The sequence below is a fragment of the Convolutriloba macropyga genome, chromosome 1 (assembly GCF_964194025.1).
Source record: "Convolutriloba macropyga chromosome 1, txConMacr16.3, whole genome shotgun sequence".
In the NCBI taxonomy this organism is placed as follows: domain Eukaryota; kingdom Metazoa; phylum Xenacoelomorpha; order Acoela; family Convolutidae; genus Convolutriloba; species Convolutriloba macropyga.
Window position 1 is genome coordinate 75662302 of NC_134468.1, and position 19378 is coordinate 75681679.

General features: G+C 34.9%; 1 protein-coding gene across 3 annotated transcripts in view; it reads left to right on the top strand.

Annotated features, from left to right (window-relative positions):
- LOC142342710 (serine/threonine-protein kinase 32A-like) overlaps window positions 1-15487 on the top strand; it is a 92924-nt gene extending 77437 nt beyond the window's left edge. Inside the window, exons 2-6 of one of the 3 annotated variants that reach the window (XM_075394227.1) lie at window positions 27-261; window positions 3978-4334; window positions 6930-7145; window positions 14059-14287; window positions 14850-15487. In XM_075394227.1, the coding sequence (XP_075250342.1) occupies window positions 167-261; window positions 3978-4334; window positions 6930-7145; window positions 14059-14287; window positions 14850-15428 (1476 nt within the window). In that variant the 5' untranslated portion in view covers window positions 27-166 and the 3' untranslated portion in view covers window positions 15429-15487. Of the gene's footprint in view, window positions 1-26; window positions 262-3740; window positions 4335-6929; window positions 7146-14058; window positions 14288-14849 lie in introns of those variants that run through there. The other 2 variants (XM_075394235.1, XM_075394243.1) reach the window with 2 other exon arrangements.
- Window positions 15488-19378: the final 3891 nt, after the last annotated feature.

The window sequence follows — 19378 nt, forward strand, 5'->3', positions numbered from 1 at the left end:
TGTATTGACAATACAGCCTCAATTAGTCTTGTGGAGTGCACGTGATGATTTGACAGAAGATATTTTAAACGAAGCAAGATGAATTTAATCCAAGTGTGGCAGCAGACGAATAAGAACCACAGTGAAATTGATTGAATGAGACAGATTACCCCAATTATTATGGAGGATGCTACTTGTGACCCCAAAAGTGGAAAACGCTACTTACAATTTTTTGCTTCTTCAATATTCAACTGACGCTGAACGTCCCGTCCTGGTCAACAGGTAAGAACACGAAACCGGAATCTATTTTCACCCCATAACCAGCCCCAACAACTTGAATGGGCTTACTATTTTTTGGGTCTTTTCCGTTTTTCGAGCACTTGCCATTACATATTAAAAAATCATTATGTAAAAAATGCCCCCCCCCCCCCCCGGGGTGCAAATGAAGCTCACCCATTAAGCTGGAGGTGGACACGAACGAAATTTTGCCCCCCCCCCATTATGGAATGGGATTGCACCCCCCCCCCCCCCCACACTACGTTTTGCACCCCCAGTTACGGAGCACATTTCATTACCTAGTTAATCGGATCTTTTCCGCTTGTGCCCCCCAGCTTAGTGGGCGCATAATATTTGCACCCCCCAGACGCACGTGCAATATTTTTACATAGTGATTTACTATGTAATGGCACGTGCTCTGTAACTGGGGGGCGCATAATGTACTGGGGGGCACAAACGGAAAAGATCCTTATGTAAAATAGGCACCTGCGACTGGGGGTTGCAAATAAGGGTTTTTCCCCATTGTAGACCCCATGAAATTGTTGCCTCCATTATGGTATATTTGGGGGGGGGGGGGGCTAAAGTTTATCTGACCACTAAGCTGGGGGGGGGGGGGGGGTTAAATGGGAAAGACCCGCTTATGATATGTTCCCACTAAGCGGGGGGAGGGTGCAAAAAAATCCGTGGTATGTTTACAATGATTAGTGGAGGCTCTACGTTATCTGAACACTAAGCTGAGAGTATGATGGTAAAGACCTGATTTTAATTATTGAAGCAACAATAAACATTGAAAAGCTTCCCCAGAAAGCTATTATGGCTCAACCATAATTCATTAATATCTGTTATGAAATAGATCTCCAATAAATAAGTCCTGTGGATCGTTTTCGTTTGTGCCGCAAACGCTATGCACCCCAATTACAGAGCACGTGCCATTACATAATAAATCATTATGCAAAAATATGGCACACGTGTCTGGGGGTGCAAATATTATGCTCCCGTTTAGTGGGTGCATATTATTTGCACCCCTAGCAGTACGTGCAATGATTTACAATGTATTGGAACTTGCTCTATAATTATGACCTCACAAGAATTATAAAAGGAAAAATTTTGTGAGCATAATTTAAGTTCCATATATCATTGTTATCGTAAAATCATATCACGAGACTTAACAAAATGACGGATAAGATTGCAAGATGAACCCTAAATTTTTTTACTTTGAAACTGCGTTTGGTTTGGCAAAAGGTTCCTATAATCAGATAATTTGGACAAAAAATACCTATCTTATTTTAATTTTATAAGGAACCCTGGCCTTGACCTACAGCGATTGCCGTCAGTCTATAAATGTCTTATCTTTTGCTCTTCATTGAAATTTACATATATTCCTCCTTTAAATAAAAAAATTGGTCATTAAGTGCATTTATCTGCAGAGCTTGTTTGCGGTCGGTTCAAGCTACAACCTGTTGTCCACATGAAAACTTTCATTAAACCAGGACTTTCAGTTGGATTAGTGATCTGCTCAGGTGCTTTTTGATAATAGGGAAGAATTTTGTTGTTGACAATTATTGTTGTGAAATTTGCATGATTTTAGGGTAATCACACAATCATATATGACCTTGCATGATTAGCAGGAAAAAAGTGAAATCTTCTCAATTTCAGAGTGAAGCGGCATAAAAATGTTGGAGCGTGATGGACTTTTTTTGATTTACTTTTGTTGAAAAAATTAATTTCTTTTTATGATCCTTGTATGGCTACAAGAAATCCTAATATAATTAATAACGTTGTAGGGTAACCAAGAAAACTCATTACCATGATCGGGATAATTTGAATTGATATCATAATTCAACTTACTTAAGGCTAAATGGGGGTGACAATTGTGACCTTTTAAACATCTTATAAAAAATTGTGACCCTTGTATGATTACCAAGATATCATACAAATCCTATATGATCCTCTATGATTACCGGTGATCATATATGACCTGGTATGTTTACTGGATTTTTGTATGATGGGTTTCTAAGTTGGGGGTGGACTGGGGTACAATGGGAAATAACGACCCAAAACAGTCAGGCGCACTATGTTTTCAGCAAAAGCAAGCTTTCTGTTGTTGAGCTGGTCTTCTCGAAAACTGGTGATCTTTTTCCGTTTGTGCCTCCCGTTTAGCGAGTACATTTTACTTGCATCCCCCATCGCTTAACGTTCTATATTAACGCTTATTAACGTACTATATTAACTCAAAACTTTTTCACAGGTATCACAGTTATCACAAGAGGACAGATTAGATCCTATTTCCGTGTTATTCCTTTTTTAAAATTCTCTTTTTAGAGTTTTATTTTTGAAGGTCATCAGTTTCCTTGTTGGAAATCAGATTTCTCTCAGGAACAGCTGAGCTATGCCTGAGTTTGCTATTAAAAAGAGCTTCTGTCTCATTGTTTGTCGTTTTTCTTTCTTTTTTTAAAAATAGCTTTGTGAAGATTTTATCAATTATGTTAATATGTCTTCATTCGTACACGGAAAATTATAAAAAATATTTTCATATACAAAATAATTAATTTTTGTTATATTTGTGCTGAAGTTTTGATATTTTTTACTTACAACCGTCGGCAATCTTCACAATTAGTATGTTACTGATGCCTCGACTAAAGTGTTATTGAAAATAGGGCAGACAGGAAACTTTGAACGGCAAATATTAGGTTCACAACTGTAGCCTCAAAGTAAACATTGAAAGAGAAGAAAAGGTAATACTATATGAATCGATTTTTGTATATGCATCAATTTACTCTTCTTGCATCCCGAGGCGACATTTTTTCAATTAGTTTACGGACCTTGACACATTTAATTCGTCCTTAAGTATTGGATTTTGCAGACAAAGTACACGTCAGTGTCATTTAGAAGTACTTAAGGACTTGTCAACTTGAAAAGGAAGTTTCAATCAGTTCTACTAAGGTAGGTAAGTCTTTTTAAGCGTCTTTTATCTACGTATAATCCATTCTAATTGCAAATTTTTACAAGATTGCATTGCTTTTAAACCAAAAAAATCATACCAATTCAGTTTGCCATTTTTAAGATTGACTTCTCTAAAATTTCGAGCAACGTTCATTATTGGAGCAAAATCAGCGAAATAGAAATTCACTTCAAAATGATAAATTGACACTTTAGATATCGAAGTAAACATTAAGAACCGATTTCAAATTGACAAATAATTGACATTTTCTGAGCAAAAACAATTTCCAAATTGACAAAATAAGAAAGCAAGCAGAGCTTTTCAGACCCTCGAGTGATTTTTTGTTCTCTTTCACTAGCTTTTTAATGCCCCCGTTATGTCCTCTTTTCAGCAGTCAGCTTACCCCTGAGAAACTAATTTATATACCACTTTCCCTTTTTGCTCTTTTCAAATAAAATATCAAGCGCTTATTAGAGCCGTGGAATATCTTTTCATTTCTACGGTTGCTTCTTAAACAAAATAAACAATTTGTTTTTCTGTTTAGATTTCAAAGATGGCAAGAACTAACTAAAGTCGTTATTATTTTTGTTTAAATACTTTTTATCATTGCTTTTATTAGCGAGGGGAAACTGGAAGAAAGGTATTTGAATAGAAATTAGAGTCAGTTTCGTCTTTGAATTTTTTCAATTCGCGCTTTAAGCAAGATTAAATCATTACTTGTTTATTTTTACCCTTGTTATTAACCCTTCCTGGTTTTGTTTATTCGTTCGCAAACCATCAGGGCGGCGTTGTTTACTTGTTTACCTGTATGGATGGGTTGTGTCTGCTCCAAGCTGGAATCAGAGTACTCTTTGGGCGAAGAGGTCGACCTCTCCCATTTCCAGATTCTCAGATCAATAGGGCGGGGGGCTTTCGGGAAAGTATGCATTGTGAAAAAAGTGGACACGGACAAATTTTACGCGATGAAGTACATGAACAAAAAAGTGTGTCAGCAGAACAAGGCTGTGGATTACGTGTGTCGTGAACAACAGATTCTGATGGCTTTATCACATTCGTTCATTGTGAATTTGTGGTATGCTTTTCAGGACCAGGAAGATATGTTTATGGTAGTCGAGTTGTTCCGAGGAGGCGACTTAAGGTTACATGAACGTTTTATACGATCTCATCTTGAAACTCGATCAGTTTGCGCAAATTCTAGTTCTTGAGAAAAAATAGAAATTTTAATATTAAATTACAAAACCTCGCTTCAGGTCAGAGATACAAGACATACAACTGAAGTCAATAAAACTTAGATTCACGAAAGAACCCACGGAAAAATTAACCGAGTTTTAAATAAAAACAAAAAGAAAACGCTCTTTTTTGTTGAGAAAACATAGCTGTTTGCTTAAGTCTCGACAGCCATACGTTGTCACTTATTGTTCCGCCACTACTTGTGGAGGGGGGGACTATATACTCAAGTGGTTTTTTTCTACAGACAACTTTGACCGATCGATATATTCATCGTAGACAAATGTGAGCAGTATCAATAAAAAGCTCGTCCAGAGTTTTCGAGAGCGTGTTTTCCGAGAAGTGTGTTTGGCATGATTTTGTTCACTTTTTTGTTCAAATTAAGACTTCTAAAATTCAAAATTACATTTTATGCTACCACTGAAAATTTTTTGTGTTTGTAAAAGACAAAAGGCCATAAGAGGCTACATTTTGTCTCATAGGGAAGTTTACTAAAAAAACGGTTTCTATTTGAGAGCTGATACTTTAAAAACCAATTTATATTCTTTTTGACTTTTTCAAGGTATTTAGAGACTAGTCACTTTTCAAATCCAGGTTCTTTTCATGAAAAACCTCATTTACAATCAAATGATGCCCAATGGACGAAAAATTCGTTCTGAAGGAATTGCTCATTTTTTATGGCTCTGACTCTGAGTTTTCTTTATTTTCATTGAAATTTTGATTTTCTTTTTAAGACTTTAAAAAAATTTGTTGTCCTATGACATAGATTTGTCAATTAAAAGTACAATAGTTTTCCTAATGAGCAGTAAGCGAACCTATGTAGTATTTTGAGTGGACAACTAATGCTATAAAATCTTCAAAAATAATTTCTCCAAAAATTCTTTTCTGAAACTTAACTGATCTTAACCTTGTGAACTGTAAGTCATCCTCACTGTTGACAGAACCCTTTTCCTTTCTACGGTAACCAAAATTAATCTGGTTAGCGGTTTTTCTTCTAAATATTGTCTTTATGACTTCGATGGTACTTTTCACTTTTTTTTAATTTTTGTTTTTTTTTTCATTAATTTGGACCCTTTTGATACCTTATCACATTATCTTATTATTGCCATTTACCATTGGCATAGAAAAAACTTTCAATAAATCATAAATAAAGTTCGCGGAAAAAACGTATGGTTTTATTGGCTTCGACACTGTCTTATCGCACTTCTCTCCAAATTTTTTGGTTTTTGTCTCTATTTGTTGTCGTTTTCAGTCATGCGACCTTTTGCTATGATTTAATGATGAATTAACAATGACACAGAGTCTTGCATCTTTATCGAAGGATAACTTTTTATAACTTCTTTTTTATTGTTTTCCGTTGAAGCCTATTGAATTTAAGGGCTCTGATACAACGGGTTTTATCAAAAATTTCATGGTTTTATTATGTGTTCATACTTGTTGGTTTCTTCGATGTCAAATTGTTAAGATTTCTACAATTTTTATAAAATTATTTGAAAATGAAGTCTTTCTGAATTGTGCATTTTTTTAATGGTTTCAACACTTTTCTATCTCAACTTTCTTTCAATTTGCTGTTTTTGCCTGTTTTTTTCTTTCTTTAGACATTAAGAGCTGAGATGTCTCGAAAGTTTCTAGTTGAATGTTGAACGAATGAAATTACTCAATGCAGTAAGTTTATAGCACACAGCTTTAAAAATTTACTATATTATTTGTTTTCAATTGTTTTTTTAAATGTTTTAGCTTTTGTTGTTATTTTTGTGATCTTGTATCAAATTCTCATTATGGAGAGGTCCCATCTCTTTCCCTCTAGTTCGAATATTAAAGTGGCTATTAATAATACGTCCTAATTGATGTTTTGTTTGGTGATCAATATGCCTGTTCAAAAAGGTTTTGTTAGTGGTCAGTATTTGGGTTCTTTTTTCACGTCTTCAAGCACATTTGTTCAATAACAGATCTCAATGATTTTCAAATGAAGCCAAAGTGAACATACTTAATCATTCAGTTAGCGATAGTTTTAACTGAAATAGTTTAAGTAATATCTGAAACAAAAAACAGAATTTTCATCTGCTATTAGTAACGAAAAATTAAATTTGTTAAGGTTTTTTCTGATTGTATTTTAACGTTGTTACTAGGTGCTTTTAAGTTTAGATGTTGAATTTTTAGCTGTAAGAAATCTTTTTTTTGCTTATTTTGTTAATTTTCTTCTCCCATAGTCTTGTAAGTGGTGTGAGATCTCGTGAGCGCTGTAATGAGGCATGGCGTTCAGTAATTCATTTAGTAGTTTGTGCAACGATTTTTTTAAACTCAAAGATCTATTTTTGATTATCTCTTCATTTGGTTGACAATTAAGTCAAAAATGTAGATGAGCTCGGGTCGGAAAATCATGTGCAAACGCACATTAACAAACCTCCTTGTTTAAAGTAGACGAACTAAGTTTATCCATGCGCAATAAAATCAAGCCGCTCATCCTAAATTATTATTGGTAATGTTACGTTAATCTCTGTTTCAGATTTCACATCGACTCCAAAAATGCGCAATTTGACAAACACACGCTCAAGATCTACGCATTGGAGATTGGACTGGCCCTGGATTACCTCAAGAGTAAAGGAGTTGTTCACAGAGACATCAAGCCAGACAATATCCTTCTGGACGAGAACGGACATCTGGCTCTTACTGACTTCAACGTGGCTGCCGTTTGCGCACCTGACAGAAGACTGCACACAGTTGCAGGAAAGACCTGGGCTATTTCTATTTCTATATTTTTAGGGATGTTAAAACTTAAGTGGCAACCAAAAACTTTCAGTCAATTTTTGCCGATTGCTCTCCTTTGCGGAGCGATATAAAAAAGATGTTAATGAAAAACTCTTGAAAACTCATTTTAATTGCTCTCAAACGAAGTTTGTAGCAATTATAATAGTCCTCTCGGTCCTTTTATGCGATTTTTTGCTGACCAATTTTTCGTTTGACGCATTTGACTTTTCGGCAGCGCCGAGCGGGCATTAAATGCATTTAGAGTCTTTCAGCTCACTAGTCTTCAAGTATGCGATTCACAGAATCTGTTTTGGAGACTTATGGTGCGAAGGGCAGTTTTTAGAAATTGATCCCCCCCCCCCCCATTGTTCCCATCCCATCAGCCCCCGGTGCACCCCCCCCCCCGCTGCGCTCACTTACACCCCTTCAATCAAGCTAAATCTAGCCTCACTAAACCTTGCCTAGCTCTTGACGAAGCCAACCGCTCGCCAGTGGTTTGAGAGCAATTCGCCCGACAATAGTCGGTTATGTTTAAAATTTTTGTTTTTTTGTTTCTCCAAGAAAAATTCAGGGTCGAATTTTTCACTTTGCTACTCTTTTTGACGACGCAAGATGACTTATCGCTTACAACTGGATCAGTTAATAAAAAAAGTCCAAATCTTTTAAACAATTTTGAGCTGAGCTAAACTTGTTTCTGAGACTAACGAAAAAACGAAAAAAAAATTACGTCAAACAAGCGACCGTTTCATTCATAAGCGAACGTTTCATTTCACAAGCAAACGTTTCATTCACAAGCGAACGTTTCATTTCACAAGCAAACGTTTCATTTCACAAGCGAACATTTCATTTCACAAGCGAGCGTTTCATCACAAGCGAACGTTTCATCACAAGCGAAAGCTTCATAACAAGCGAACGTTTCAACACAAGCGAACGTTTCATCACAAGCGAACGTTTCATCTCAAGCGAACGTTTCATCACAAGCGAACGTTTCATTTCACAAGCGAACGTTTCATTCACAAGCGAACGTTTCATTCACAAGCGAACGTTTCTTTCACAAGCGAACGTTTCATTTCACAAGCGAACGTTTCATTTTACACAAGCGAACGTTTCATTTTACACAAGCGAACGTTTCATTTTTCACAAGCGAGCGTTTCATTTTACTGTACAGTTGCTTCTACGTTTTAACTCGAATTGCTCTTTTAACCTCCATGTTTTAATGAGATGATTTTTGCTTAGATTAGATACATTATTTTGCTTGCTCTTACGAATTATACCCTTATTGTTAATATTGTTGCATCTAAAAATAAACAAATTGTACATTTCTACCGCTATGCTATCCTTCCAATTCTTCGAGAAACTCTCTAAATGCGAATTTTATCAAATTTATGTTGACCTTTTCAAAAAAGTTGAAGAAAAAGATGAACTTATAAAAAATTATGTTATAAAATGCAAGGCTTACATCAAAGAAAGGAGACAGGACGGTGATCAGGCATCATCCAAAAAGGATCAGGAAATACCACAAAATTTAATTAACGAATACAAGCTGAGAACGTTTCCAACTTTTAGTATTCCAGAAAACACGGAGAATTTATTACTTGGAAGTAAATTGGTAAAGAAATTGGTCATTGATAATTCAATACCGCAAGACATCTGCACACACGCATTTAGAGGTTCAACAACAAAAGAAAAGATAGCTGTTATAGAAAAATATCCCGAGAAAGAACTTAAAACTGGTTTTGCAAGATGGAACAAATTCGATTTTAAAACAAAAACATCGTGATGTGAACGACCTTTTCAATGAATAAATTGAATTAGTTGAAATAGTGTCTCACAAATTTAAACCCAAATCTCTAGCGCTCATGGAAATCCCACCAATCAAGTCATCAAATTATAACTCTGTTGCTAATGAACGAGTATCTGCTTTCAACAAAAAACTTGAAATTTATGCAAACTCTGCTAATAATATGAATTTGAAATTATTACCTATTCATCAAATGATGATGAAACTACCCCATTACAACTATCTGTTTTATGATGATTTACATTTTAATTACCAGCAGGGAGTACCTTTTTTAAAGAATGCAGTTTTAGGACACTTTCTTCTCACATCAAACAATATCATTACAAACGCTCAATACACTCGCAGTTTCAACCAATCGTTTAATAGAAATAAATTTCATTCCTTTCAACGCAAACCTCTCAACCAATCCTATTACTACACCAGGGGAAATAATCATTTTTAATAATTCGTATAGTAACGCGAGATGATGTATTGCTTGTTTTATATTTCAAATTTGATATCGATGTTTTGGGAAGGAACTTCATGGAAATGGGGAATCAGTCTCATTATTCTACTTATTTTATCTTCACGAACTCTATCTTCAAGTGAATTGGTGTACGACAATTTTCATGAGGTTACACTTTTCGTGTCAAACAATAGAACATCGGGAACGGCTGTTAATTTCATTACAATTTCTACCCGTGTATTAAATATTTGTTTTGTCTTAATAGTTAAGGCTTCTATCATGATTCAATGTGGAGATGTAGAACAAAGCCCTGGGCCATTTCTGAGAAATGCTGAGTGTGTTAAAACAGTAGGCGCGTCTTTTAAGAGTAATGTAATGATTTTCTCCCTCAATTGTAGAAGTATTGTTGGTCAGAACTCTACCTTGAAGCAATTAATGGATGATTTGGCATAAAACCCATTTTTTGGCTTTACAGAAACATGGCTCAAAATGAATGACGAAATCCGTTTTTGGGAAGTACGCAGTGAAAATTTTCAATGTTTCAGAAACGATAGGAATCTTTCATTACATGACAAAACAAGTAGAGGTGATCTGCTGCTCTATATACCTAGATCATTCAAACCTAAAGAACATTCAGATCTTACCACCATCGCGTAATCCCGTTTCGAAAGCATCTGGGTAGAATGTGATTTCAACAAAAAAATTATTTGATAAATATTTCTCACTGCTCGACCAAACACCTTTCTGAAATGTTTCTGTCAGAACTGGCTCTGGGAATTGACTGTGCTGCAGTTGAGAACAAACGAATAATTTTAATGGGCGATTATAATATTGATTTTTTTCAAAAGAACGAAAAACGAAAATTAGAAACGCTATTTATTCCGTACGTGTCATATAACACAAATATAGGGACAAGACAGAGTGTCAATAAGACTGCCTTGATTGATTATATCATCACGGAAAACTTCAAAAAATGTTTTGTTACAGAGAGCATCTTGAATAGTAATAATTATGGAACAGTTGCTATATTAGAAGAAAAAATGATGATGAAACGAATGCTAATCAAAAAAACTTTCTTCGGCAAAAAGAACTATTCTAAAGAAAATTTCCAGGAATATATTCGGAGTTCAGATTGCAGTCTTTTCTGGATGTCACAAAAAGATAACGAAATGATGTTGCAATTTTGTATCATAGTCATGCAAGCAACAAATGTGCAAGCACCATTAAGGTCTTGTTTTGTGAGGAATGACAAACCGAAAATTTTCCTGAATAGAAATAAGTTCCGATCTGGAAAAAATTTCAAATCAGAAAATGAAGCTTCCTTGTTAAAAGACTTTATTTCTCTGAACACAGAAAAAAGTCGCTGGAAAATTATACAAGAAATTAGGAACAATGAATTGTAATAAACACTCTGCGTAATAGCTTCGGTGAGCTTATTGCGAACGGAAAAGACATCGCAAACCTTTTGAACTTCAAGTTTTCAGTTTTGGGGGAATACTTTCGCGAAAGAAAAAAATTTGATAAAACATTGGTCTCAGCTGATACGTGATATGCAAATAGATTTTTCTTCAAATATGTTACTTGTAAAGAAGTCCATGATTGAATAAAATGTTTGAATGTGAACAAACCTTGGGTCCTTCGAAAAATCCCGCATGGGCGTTAAATGATGCCCAACCGGTCCTTGCAGAGACTCTCTGTTTGCTGATAAAGGAGTTTTTTTCTGAGTCTTCTTTTCGGACTGACCTCAAAAAAGCTTTGGTCTCACCTCTTTATAAAAAAGGAAACACAGAAGATCCCACTAACTATTGTCCAATATCAGTAACCGGCGCCTTGGCAAAAATTTTTGAGCAAGTTATAAGGAACCAAATTAATGACTATTTGATCTCAAATAAATTGCTGTCACCTAAACAATTTGGATATAGAAAAAAAGTGTCCACAACAGATGCCATACTACAATGTACGGAATATGTAAGAACTGAAATGGATAAAAAAGAATACAGTTTGTGGAGCATTCCTCGATCTCTCAAAAGCATTTGACTCAATCTCACACGAAACACTAATAGAAAAATTGAAATCTTTAGGATTCGACGGAACATCTACACAACTGATTAGATCATATTTGAAAACAGAACTCAAAAAAAAGTTTTCTCGGGAAATGTGTCCGACTGGATTTTATTTAACAGAGGAGTGCCACAAGAGACAGTATTAGGACCAATATTGTTCAACATTTATGTGAATGATCTTCATAGAGTTATTGATAGTGACAATTGTCAAGTAATCCAGTACGCCGATGACACTTTCCTCTATTCTTCTCATATTAATGAAAATATATCGTGTTTGCTCCATGAAGACTGAATATATCGTGTTTGCTCCATCAAAAAAAGCACGAACTCCGTCTCATCTCAAGGTTAACGATGTGAACATGGGAGAATCGTCGTCGGTAAGAGATCTAGGAATAATACTAGACAACAAATTAAACTTTAAAGAAGAGATCAAAAAATACTCTCCAGAATGGCGTGCAGCATCAAAATCTTGAAAGATATGAGGAACTGTTTTCCTATAAAAACTAGAGGAACACTATTGAACGCGCTTGTTTTAAGTCACATTCAATACTCATCTCTTATGCTCGTTGGTATCAGAAAAAATCTCATGATAACATTAGAAAAACAACTTAATTGGGGAATAAAAGTGTGTTTCAAAAGAAAAAAATTATGATCGCTCGGCTGATTTAAAAATAAAAAACAGAATCAGGCCTGTTGAATCCCTTCTCAAATATCGATGTATGGTTTTTTTTTCTTGAAATATTTTAGGAAACAATTACCAGCTTTTAGTAACAACAATGAATTGCAAACTTCCAATTGTAAAAAGAATGCGAGAACGGGAAAAATTTATCCGGCTACGAAAAGTAATTCGGAATTCCTTGATAAATCATTGATTCTGCAAGCCATGAAATTGTACAATGAAGTTCCATATGAACAAAGACAAAAACTGGATAAGGTTAAAAACATCAAAGGTTTTTTGAAAGAATTCTATTTCAAGGAATATCTGAAGGACCCAAAAGCACTGAAGTACAGAGATTTGTTGAGGGACCTTTCTTAACTTTTCATTGTTTTTAATTTCCTTATTATCCAATATAATTTTTTTAATGTTTTTAGTATTCCGAACGTTGTAAATAAAATATATTCTAATTGTTTTATGTATTTTAGAATTTGTACATTGTCATTTTGTTGACACTTTTAAGTTGTGTAACGTTTTGGAATTCAATGTTTTCTTTTTTTTTTACTTTTCGGGTTACTTTTATAACATTTTACTTCTTGATGTTGTAGAGATCTTAAACTGATTGTTCTGTCTCTCATTCAGTATTACAAGTAGTTGAGCTCAAGGCGCGAGAGTTTACCCCCCCCCCAAAAAAATCTGATTAAGAGTGAGCTGAAACTAACTTAATTTTATCACAAAGTCTTCAGTGGTCGCAATGCGCTCCAATAACATCCTTTGTATTATTCATGAGACATATCAAAAATTGCAACTGCTTCTGATTATTATACATTGACGACGGAGGACGCTTCTCAAATGTGTTAACCTTTACAGAATGTTAAGGTCAAAATTATTTTTAAAACTAAACTATTACTACCAAAAATGATGTCAAAACTGAAAATGTCGTTGGGTTTTGATTAACATTTGGAGACTACTTTCAGAAGCACAAAAAATTTTCTGTGTACTTTTCGTCAGAAAGCTTTATCTGTCGAAACAAATTTCTTTAAAAATTTAAAAAATTTTTGTCTGTTCATTCTTTAGGAGTGAAGTTATTTTGGATTGAACCCAAACTTTTCGGAGCTGTCGTTGTTTTAGTCAAGTGGAATTCCTCGTTTGTTAATTTTTCGAATTTCCTATTTTTGAAATCCTCTTTTGCCCACTAGTGAGCTTAAACGAGGACACCATTATAATTAACTAACTCAAATTTTTCCAACTCAAACTAGAGAATGTTTCGTAATGCTATTGGGTTTTCCAGAACTAAAATTCGAACTTTTCAAAGTTCTTAAAGTTTTTGACAAAATTTTTAATGTTTCACGCTCTTTCTCTTATTTTTTTAGTGGAAATTATTCAATGCTACTTCAATGCTTTCGGGTATTGGTGGTGCTCAATGGACCCCCGAATAAGGCAATTTTCCAAGAGGGGTTGAGCTGAGAAATACATTTTTTCTATTCGGGCGTGTTACAGCACCAAGGTTTTCATCGAGAGTTTTATGCAATAAAAGCTGGTTTATTATGCCTAAGACTGAGACTTGATAGCTATAAGTAAATATTCAAAACTAAATAGTCATCAAATTCAAATTAATCAAACTCAGAAAAACAAAATGTGTTTGTCCGTACAAATTCACAATTGCTGTTTGAAAATTGAGAATAATCTGTTTGCATGCGCTTCTTTTTGCATGACCTTAGACTCAAACCAGACCATTGTCCAGATGTTCATGTATTTTGATAAACGGCCAGATCATGTCATGGACGAAAACTCGGAAAGGCTCTGATCAGAGGTCACTTCCACAGGGGAACTGGAACCGGGCCAATTGAGCGTTCAATGTCAAACTTTACATTGAATTAGTAGTGGTAGTGTAGGGTTCTTGTATTCACAAAGAAATAGCCCTGCAGGCACTAAGTGTTACATGGCACCTGAGTTACTTGAGACGACAGTGAGAACATCGAAGAGTTATGGCTTCGAAGTAGATTGGTGGTCCACAGGGGTCACTCTCTACGAGACGTATCGACGCCATAACCCATTCCAGTTGCCCAGTAACGCCACACTCCCAGAAGTGTACAAGCTAGTCAAGTCCATGGAGGTCAAGTACTCAGATTGGGATTCCGACTTTGCTGAGGTACGTGTGGCACCTTGCTTCACCCTTTGAACTCCCTCCCCTACCAAGGACTGACTGGAACTTTCGGTTTGGTTACATGGCTCAAGGTGGTGGTAATTATAAATATACGGGTTAAGCGCCGTCTCATTCCGTCTGCTTTCGCTCAACCCGTGTATTTAGAAAACTTAGAAAGATCACCCGTTTTTCGTACTCGTTCTTAAACATCTTATGGGGAATTCAATTTAGCTTGCTGGCATAACTAAGGTTCTCTCGAGAGTTTGTCCATACGAAAATGTAATTACGGAGACACGCCTGATCAGAACTGGCTTGCGTCGCTCAACTCAACGTTTTTTTTCCCGTTATTGGACCTCTCCCCTTCTCCCTCCCCCGGGCATTATGCTCCACAGTTATAGGATGAGATTCATTACATTGAAATAACGTAGCATGTACGCTTGCGGGATTCAAATTCCTTGCAAACGCTCGGGGGGGGCACATCAGGAATCAGCCCTTTCATGCTCATTTATTTTGCAGCATTATTTCCCAGTTTTTGAGGAGAATAACAAGTCCTGCTGCCCCATTTCAGGTAATCAAAGCGATGTTAGAAGTGAGTCCCCGACACAGAGTCAGTTCCTGCGAGGATCTCAACAAAATGAAGTTCTTCGGGGGAATGCGACGTGAAGAGGTTCTGAACAAGTTGGTCAGACCAACTTTTGTTCCATCAGACAAAAAGTTGAACTGCAATCCAACGTTCGAATTAGAAGAAATGATTATGGAAACGGAACCGCTCCACAAAAAGAAGAAACGACTGAAGGAAATGGAACAAAATAATGCATTTAACAGCGAAGCTGACACTCAGATTTTCTCAAAATATGTCAACTTTGATCGCATGAAAGACTGGAAAACGGACGTCCAGTTAGTTGACAATGAGCTTCTGAAACAAGATACGGTTCCCGCGCCTCAACTGGCTGTTCCAGAACCAAAGCGTCCAGTTAGTCCTGGGTCGGTGAATTCCAATGGTGAAGCTTGTAACACTGGCGAGAGTAAACGAGAGAAGGAAAATGGGGAAAACAGGAAACGGACTTCGTCTGAGAGGAGAGGCACTACGAAAGTTCATGAGAAGGATGTGGAGTATACGCGGGATACAAACAAAGATCACGATTAACAAACGGAACAAGCTATTTCCCTTGTAATTATCGGAACTAAGTAGTTCAAAAAATTCTTCTTATAAAAATTATTGATAGATGTTTAAATTATTATATGCCTCGCATGTTGAGAGATATTTTGATCAGTACATTGTCAATTCCACTCAAGCAAAGTCTGTAGTAATTTTTTGGGCTATGTTCTTTGTGATGAAATTTTTTGATTAGAAATAAAAAACATAGCAGGACAAGTCCTGAAAAACAATTCAAAGAATTGAATGAAAAACTTAGATTAACTCTACCTGAACAGCAGATCAATTCAACGATGCCAGCCAAAACACAAACATAATCATCTCAAAAAATTCAGAAACAAACAATCAAACAAACTAAACAGATATATAATCCTTGATAAAACTTGGAAGCTTTTACCCCTAAGGCAAAATTTGACCCCTTTAAATATACCCATTTCAAAAATATGTTCAAAACCAAAATTTGTTTCTGGAATTGGTGCAGTAATTTGTTCCTGAAGTTGGTAAAATTCTGAAAATCTGCAAGGCCTGAAAAAATTCATTGGCCCTTGAAGATCGATTAACTCGAAAATTTTCAAAAACTAAAAATATCAATTGAAATTTTAATGAAATGTTGCTGAAAATCGTGACATTAATATCTTAAGAATCATTTCCTGAAAAATGATTCTAGTGTCTCTAGAGGCTATCCAGTAAACCAATTCCAAGTCTTAAAAAAATAATTGTTTCAAAAATCGAGAGGCAATAATTTTTTATAAAAAATTTCATATTTCAAAGAATAGAAATCCGTTCTATTAAAATGTTGAAAACCATCCAATTACCCCCTAGCAACTATTTAATAACATACTGTCAAACCCTGTATGAGGTTATCTGGCTACTCAGGCAAGAAAAACTGAATAAAAGACAAATGTCTTCAAAAAAACTTGCAAGTTTTATCAAAAAATTTTCAAAATTCGAAAGGTTAAATTGTTGAAAACAAATCCATTAAAACTAACAACTATGCAGTAACTGTTTTCAGACCGTGGAATAGGATTTCTGGCACTTGAGATTGGACAAATGTCAAAAATTGAAAAAAAAACTTCAAGAAACCTCAAAAAAATTGCAGATTTTATCAAAAAAATGCTAAAATTCGAGACATTAGAATGTTGAAAACCCCTCCATATTTTCTAGAAACTCTACAGTGCCCTATTATCAAACCTTAAAAGAGATTCCCTGGCCCCTGAAACTGGAAAAACGCAAAAAATGACAAAAATTTGCAAAAACCTTGAAAAAAATTGCAAAAACTAGTATCAGTTTGTGTGTTTGTGTTTGTAGTACCAGAACATATAGCTGATAAACTGGTACTTTTTTACATAACAAGTACTTTTTTCTTGCAAAAGGCCTTGATCAACTTTTAAAAACTTCAACCTAAGACTACTCAAGCAAAAAACTTAAAAAAATCACAAAAAACATGAAAAATTGCACCATTTTGAGCCCAAAAACTCCTAAAAATGACCTTTTAACCTTCAATTGAGGCCATCCCAGCAGCTGCACCACTATAAGCACCTGAAGGACTACTAACGTCCACTTTGGGCCTCTAATGAAACTTAATGCCCGCTGGGCTTTACCTGTTTTTCCCGTTTTGAAAGATCGAAGTCATTGAAAAATGTGTGAACACATCTTAAAAAAAAAAACATAGCAGGACAAGTCCTGACGTACAATTCAAAGAATTTTCATTGACTAAACAGAAAACTAGAACTAGAACGGACTATGAATGGATTGGAAAAACCATTTAGAAAAAAATCTGTTCCAAAAAATCGAAAAAACAGTAAAAATCAAAGTGAAATTGCCGCATGTGAACAAAAAACCACTACCGATAAAGCGAATTTTTGTTCAAACACCGTATTCTCACTCTAATTTAAAATTAGAGCGATAAAATTTCACGCCGCAAAACCACTCGCTTTTTCGCTCCACTTCCTGTTTCGGCTTGACCAAAATCACTGCTCCAATTTGACTTCAAAAATCATGAAAATGTGTGAGCAGATCTTAAAAAAAAAACATAGCCGGAAGAATTCCGGAAACGACCCGAAGGAAAAAACGAACGCCTCTAACAAACATAAAACTTACTCTACTGATTGACCACACAAACTAACATAATGCTTATCCTACTGAATAACACTTGTCGCTTTAAAACAAAAAAAAAGAAAAAGAACAATGAAAAAATAACTGAGCAGAAAAAACGATAAAGCACGTGATAAAAATTTTACATTGAGTTGCAAGTTTAAAAACAACTTTTGGCAAAAACCCGTGAAATAGGTTAAGTTTAATTTTGTTGAAACACTGCTATTTGAGACAAAAACCAAACACAAATTTCAAGTAGAATAAACGTAGGTAAAAGAAAGGAAATGAAAAACAAAACCAAAAATATTTTCTGTAAAAAAACCAAAAAAAATTGGCCACAAATAATGAATCAAATACCATTATACTGAAATCAAATCATTATTTCAAAAAACTTTTAATACTACATCTGGTCAAGTGTCCACCAATCCAAATCATTGTTTATTTATATGAGTAAAAACGAAGAACGAAAAAAATAGAAAAGTTAGTGTTTAAGAAAAGTTAGTGATATTTGTCATTGAAAAGTGCGCTAAATATATTTCAACAAAACCTCTAGAGAAGCTCCTATCAAAAACTAGACCATTAAAAACTAGCAAAAAGCAGACAATCAGAAGAACTCAGCAAAAATTCCAAAAAAAACACGAAAATTTGCGGAACTTTTCATAAAACTTACTCAATTATCTTTAACAAAATGATTCAAAACTGAAATCAAAATCATCAACATGCATCAAGGACAACTAATTTGGACTATAGGCATCCCCAAATGCTATAAAAAATTGAAGAACAAAGGGCATTTAAAAAAATTGAAAAAAAAATCATAGAAAAAATTTTTCAATTTCACGGGAGCATATAGACCCAAAAAACGTTAATTGGAGTGAATTAGTACTGGAAGACTTCGAAAGCAATAGGAAAGTCGAATAGGCTGAAAAATTTTTCTAAGTTTAGAAAAAAAAACGAAAAACAGCAAAAAATTAAGAAAAATAATTCAAAATTTTTCTGTTTATTGTCATTTTTCTAAACAAAAAAATCGCTTCCAACCTAAGAGAATGTAATCATTTGGTATTTAAAAACTCAGTTACTAACATGCGTCTATTCAAAGCCATTACAAAGCATTATAACAAAACAAAACGCAAGAAATTGCTTAAATTCGCCTAAAATTCAGCAAAATAGCTGAAAAACCAGCAAAATGGCATAAAAATCTTATTAATGACCAAAAACTTGCGAATCACTATTAAAACAACCCTAAACATCACACAATATCATAATCAGACCTCTAAACCAAAAAATAACAAAAAAAACGGTTTTAAAAAGCCGCATGTGAACAAAAAAAATGTTGCTCGCTTAGAGAAAATTTTTTCACACGTCAATTTATCGCTCTCTCAAAAACAGCGGTATGAACAAAAACCACTCTCTTTTCGCTCCACTCTTCAATTTTGTTCAGCACAAAAACCACTCCAAATTTTTTCACGCGTTTCATTTCCCGCTTTAAAAATCACTCCAATAAAATTGATTAAAAAAAAGGACTTCTCCAATACTCCTATTCGAGTCGTAAAAAAAGACAGCGCCCCAATGCAATTCAAATTCTTTGAATTGTAAAAAACAGAGCGCCCCAATACAATTCAAATTCTTTGAATTGTAAAAATGGTAAAACCTGGCCCGCATTGAGTTGCTGGTCAATTCTGAGATTATCACTTGGCTCTGAATATACGCTTCTTTGAAACTCTTGAAAGGCAATTCGAATTACCCTCCCCTTTCAACGTTTTTGTATCCCGCCTGCGTTTGTTACTCGAAAATACTACAATAATCGTTTCATCAAAAAAAATAAAAGTAACTTCATTATTTTCGAAACA